Source organism: Pinus tabuliformis, chromosome X, assembly GCF_031772625.1.
Source record: "Pinus tabuliformis cultivar Carrire ecotype Pingquan chromosome X, CPIR1, whole genome shotgun sequence".
Lineage (NCBI taxonomy): Eukaryota > Viridiplantae > Streptophyta > Pinopsida > Pinales > Pinaceae > Pinus > Pinus tabuliformis.
Window position 1 is genome coordinate 1,718,392,686 of NC_142308.1, and position 5,230 is coordinate 1,718,397,915.

The 5,230-nt window shown below is 39.9% G+C and overlaps 1 protein-coding gene across 2 annotated transcripts; it reads right to left on the reverse strand.

Annotated features, from left to right (window-relative positions):
* Positions 1-416: 416 nt before the first annotated feature.
* LOC149146631 (glucan endo-1,3-alpha-glucosidase agn1-like) lies at positions 417-4,427 on the reverse strand. 2 transcript variants are annotated; one of them, XM_089449136.1, is made up of 2 exons: positions 2,960-4,427; positions 417-473 (listed from the first exon to the last, which is right to left on the reverse strand). In XM_089449136.1, the coding sequence occupies exons 1-2, from the start codon at positions 4,352-4,354 to the stop codon at positions 432-434; spliced, it is 1,437 nt and encodes a 478-aa protein (XP_089305262.1). In that variant the 5' UTR covers positions 4,355-4,427; the 3' UTR covers positions 417-431. The 2 variants fall into 2 exon arrangements, with proteins under 2 accessions (XP_089305262.1, XP_089305263.1); XM_089449137.1 differs by lacking the exon at positions 417-473 and adding an exon at positions 2,299-2,727 and having other exon boundaries at positions 2,960-4,426.
* Between the last annotated feature and the right edge of the window lie 803 nt (positions 4,428-5,230).

Sequence of the window (5,230 nt, forward strand, 5' to 3'; positions counted from 1 at the left end):
ATAGAATGTTTTTATGGTGGTGAAATACTCTGTCTCTCTGTGAATTTTTTTAAGTTGTCTGTGCACAAAAAGATCCTGTGGAGGTAAAACAGAGCATTGCCTCTGTGTGTTTGTTTATTTGGTTTTTGGTATTTTCCCCATCAAAAATACCCAACAGTTGGAATATTAATTCCAACTGCTGTACAGGGACAGCGACGGCGGCACAGTCAGTTGCCGACTCAGCCAGCACGCAGCAGGAAAAACAACTCAGGAAAACCACTGAACGTTATCGGACCGCCTTTGGTCTGCAGGTGGTTTCCGTACACTCTCACCTGACGCAATCAGTTTTGGACACACGTCCTCTATACCTTCTGCAAAACCACTGCTCCGTCGGGACATAACGCTCAGCATGAAAGGGGCTCCCGAAATCGCCGTCAATCGTCCGATTCAGCTCAACGATCTCCGCCGTCCATCAATCCAACCTGCATACGAGCCTGCAAAATGACATTACGTGGAGTAAACGCTTTTGTTTGACCAGCATTTCAGAAAATATTTAATGAAGGTTAATGCTAGTCGTAGAAAGTTGGTAGAAGTATTTAAGTTTTTACCACGTGCATTATTATCAAACATATAAAACATATATACGATATGGGTTTGCATACAGTGCAATGTCATAGATTTCGTAATGCAAAAAAGGGGAAACATATATGTATTTGATATAAAAAATTTATATATGCGTTGACCATTTTTTGTGTGAAGCAAGGAGAGTATGCATCGCACAGCAGTGCGTAGAGTGATAACGGGCAGCTTATGTTCATATTTCCTGTGAAGAACAATTGAGGCATGCACAGCAGCCCAAGGGTGAATGAAAAATAACGAATGAAATGAAAAGGGATCGTAGCTGTAATGTTTAATGTTTCATTTGCACATGGGGTGAATGAAGAGCAGAACGAAAAGGAAGATCAGTGAAACGCAGCAGCGTGAGGATGATGTGTTTTTTTATGCAAGTAATGCAGTGTAATGAGTAAGGCGAATATTGCACAGCAGTGCATAGAAGAAGAAGCAGGGGAGATTTTTTGAAGAGGTTAACTTTGTATGTATGGATCGCACAGCAGTGCGAAGACGAAGAAAAGATTAGAACAGAGCATGTAATATTTGGTGTGCTGAAGTTTTGTTTGTAATGTGCAGGAGCACATAATGTTTTATTTTGGCAAGCATATGTAAAAATTGTTTTACAGCAGTATATGTAAAAGATTTTCACACCAGTAAATGTAAATGAGGTTTTTACACACAGCAGTGTAAAATCTCAGAAGGAAACAGAGTAATTTTGTTGAAATATTTTGGTGAATTCCTCTTAAATGAGGTTTTTATATACACCAGTGTAAAATCTCAGAAGGAGACAGAGTAATTTGTTGAAATATTTTGGTGAATCCCTCTGAGTGAAAGAGGATGAAGTTTGTATTAGGAATTTTATTTTAATGAATACAAATCTTTTTATGGGTGTGTAATACTCTGTTCTCAGAAATTTTTAAAACTTCCCTGTGTTAAAGATCTTGGAGAAAAACAGAGCATTGTCTCTGTGTGCAATTTGTTTGTTTGTTTTTGGGATTTTACCAGAAAAATCCCCAACAATCCAGCCAGTAGTCTTCCTCCAGATAGCCTTGACACTCCAGTGGTATTTACGGATGCGGTTTGATGGGTAAGCACAAGCATAACATCTACTTTTCTGGATATGAAAACTGTGGCGACCACACCGTATACATAGATTAACGTTTCACGAACGCCCAACTGGCTCACGAGAGCTCGTAACAATTTTACGGCAAGCGGTTCACATGATGTCAATCAAAGCAGTAAATTGCAAGGAGACGGCTCAATCTGATGCATTTATCACACTATGCAATAGCAAAATCCATCCGAGATCGATTTCACTGAATGACAGAACAGAGTTTTTCCTACAGGATTCCACACGATTTCCTGGACTTCCAGATTATGATCTTCGACTTTGCCAATTCGATTCTTGGCAACTATCAATTGGTATTTTCATTACAAAACATGATATTAATTCAAATCGATTGTGTCCTCAAAAATAAATCAACTGTATTCAATTTAATTATTTCAGCAGCAGAGTTACACCTATATTCAGATCGATTTCCCATTACATTGCAAAATTTGACTCATTTAATCTCCCATTACATTGCAAAATTTGACTCATTTAATCTCATACAATTCAGAAACAACAGTCTCGTAATCACACAATGGGAATTAACACAAAATCAATTCTTCATTAATTAAGCAAACTACTTACAAACTTCCTCTCGCCGATCTTCATTTGATGGCCCTTCAACTTCTAAAAACTGACTTCATGCACTCCTACCACCTCTATCCTTACTCTCGGATTATACAAGGAAAACACAATTGACACAAATACATGATTTCATGAATCAATTCTGATTCTGAACAAGAAATCTCTCAATCTCTCCTAAAAATCCTCTTCAATCTCACTCTTTTATAAACTAACACTAAATAAAGCTTTTAAAATCCCTCATACCCTATTCTAGCCAAATAAATCCAGCTATTTGGCCTGATTTCGATACAAAGAAGATCACTCAACCACCTATACCTTTTCCCAATAAATAAACACTCTCTCATATTTAAACAAATAATTTAATTTAATTATTTTCTTTTAGCACGTTGGTAGTCACAACATGTGACCATACTATCACACAATGCTGACTAGCCTGAATGCTCCTGCATCAACATGCGTATTGTGAGAATTAAATTTTATATTAAATTACACTTTGCATCATCATAAAAACAATTGCTAATTATATTTGAATTAAAACACGGAAGTTTTGAAACTTAAATTACACGTTGCACCATCATAAAAACAATTGCTAATTCTGGGGATTATTTCCTAAGCGATGCTTAGGAAATAGCATACATTAGATCATTATTTGGTGCAGGTTCTTATTCGCCTCACCTTGCAACCATTGCCAGGGCAACCAACTTTATTTGTAAACAGAGAGAAATCTTCATTATATGATCCTGCAGAAGAGGAATAAACGTTAAAATTGAAGCGGGAGATGTCGCTGTTGCTGATTTGGAAGCCTCCACTCACTGACTTCACCACCGATCCTCCGCGGCTTACGGTGGCAGACTGTTGCCCTTCGCTGAAATCCATACTGTATGTGTTAATCCCCGCTGGAGCATTGAACGTCTGGGAAGCGCTCCCAGAATTCAACACTACCGTGGCAGCGTTTCTCAGTACTGTAGTTACGTATACTTTATCGCTCAGTTCACCGGAGTGCAACACTTTGCAACTGTCGGTGGTGGCAACGGCGTTCTTGGATTGGGTGTAATAGAACAGGTAGAGAGCGTCCTCCGTCACGGCGGGCTCGCTGCCCGTCTTGTACCATCGGATGTAATGCTCGCCCAGATCCAGGTACGCCTGGTGTGTGAAGCTCGCCACGCTCTTGGCGTTATCGCCTTGGCTCAGCGGAGGTGCCACGTAGGAGCTCTCCAACCAGTCATTCCACGTGACGATCTCGACTAGAGGTGGGTTGAGGCTTATGATCTGCTGCCATCGGGTGAGCCAGAGGCCCGGGCCTTGATAATTGCCCTTCACTTGGCAATTGCAATTGTTTTCGTCGGAATTCATGCACGCCGACGAGCAACAGCTATCGCTCTGAATGTTCTTGAAGAACCAAGGGCTGGGGGTAGCCATGTACACCTTACCCTTCTCGTTACAGGCCTGCAGATAATTGCTGTCCTTGGCACCCGACGGCGTCTGGAGAGCCGAGTCGTAGTAAGGCCAGGCGGAGGTGTCCCACGCCATGAGACCGTCGATGATGTCGTTAGATTGGGTGAGTTTGTCATTTACGTCCCCCAGATCTCGGCTGGTGGGGAAAAGGGGCACGAAGAAAAAGTTGGCCTTACCGCCAGCTTTGTTAAAGACGCTTTGCCAGTCGTATTGGTAGCCCAACCAAGAGCTGAAGAATTGCTTCCCTTGGTATGTCAGCTGGTTGGGATGGTCTTTGTATCTGGTCATCATCGCCACAATGTCGTCGGCGCTGAGGCTCCCAGAGGAGTCACTGTGCATGTCGGCGGAGAAGAAGAGCTTGAAATCGGAGCCCACTGCCTGGGCGGCCTGGTACATGTTGTCGGCAAGCTCTGGGCGCCAGACATTCGTATTGAGGGCGAAGGCGTCGATACCTTTGCTGTAGGCGAGCTGGATCTCTTTCTGCAGCGTCTCCACGCGGTCTGGCGCGTAGAGCATGTAATGGGCGAACACGAGGCGCGGATCCGCTGCTGTGGCGCAGGAGAAGAGAGGGAGTAACAGCAACAGGTGCTGAATCATATTGATGGACCTCATCATGAAGGCCACAAACAAGTATGAGGATGAAGAATGATAATGTGTGTGGTAAGGGATGAGGATTTAAACTTAAAGGCGGAAGGCGGCGTGGGTAACCGACGCACTAGGTTGTGAAGCAGCAATATCAGATCTTCTGCTGAGCTGCGGTTCAATCACGACAGTGACTTTGACGGGTGGTGGTGGGGTAGAATATTCTTATAGATCTCAATGGATAGAGGCGGAGGCTATCAAATGCTTTAAAAATGTAGTGTCATTGTAATTGTTCCGATGGAGACACATAAATTTCGGATATTTTTGTCCCCAAAATATATATTTATAGATTAAAGACAAATTACTATAATCATGTTACAAATATTAAGGTGGGTGTTATAATGGAAAGTTTTATAAATATAATGAAAAAATATAAATATACATATTTATATTAATTATATATGAAAAGATTATGGGTCAATTTTAATTTAAGGAAAAAATTAGACATCTTACTATAAAATGGGTTATTTTGTTAAATAAAAATTGTTTATACATTAATTTTCTCGTTTAATTAAAATATTAAGTTATTTAAAATAGAATCTTTAAGAATCTCATTTAACATGAGAAAAAAAGCAATTACACATCATGTTGTAAAATAGACTATTTTGCTAAATAAAAAATACTTATATATTAAGCATATTCCCTTAAAAATCAATCTGCCTCATCAATTAAAAAAATAAAAATAAAAAAATCAACATATTCTCATATGCTTTAAGTCGAAAAAAAAACAAAAAAAACAAAAACAAAAAAAAACTTTTAACAATAACAATTTCTTCATATCTCACATTATATAGAATTGAACTATATGCACACAACCAAAACCAAACATTAATACCATCCATAATCTCC

Excerpts from the sequence above, each read along its gene's own strand:
- LOC149146631 (XM_089449136.1), bottom strand. The coding sequence starts at position 4,354 with ATGATGAGGTCCATCAATATGATTCAGCACCTGTTGCTGTTACTCCCT. Across the intron at positions 474-2,959 it reads GCCCTGGCAATGGTTGCAAG|GCTCGTATGCAGGTTGGATT; the intron begins GTGAGGCGAATA and ends GTCATTTTGCAG.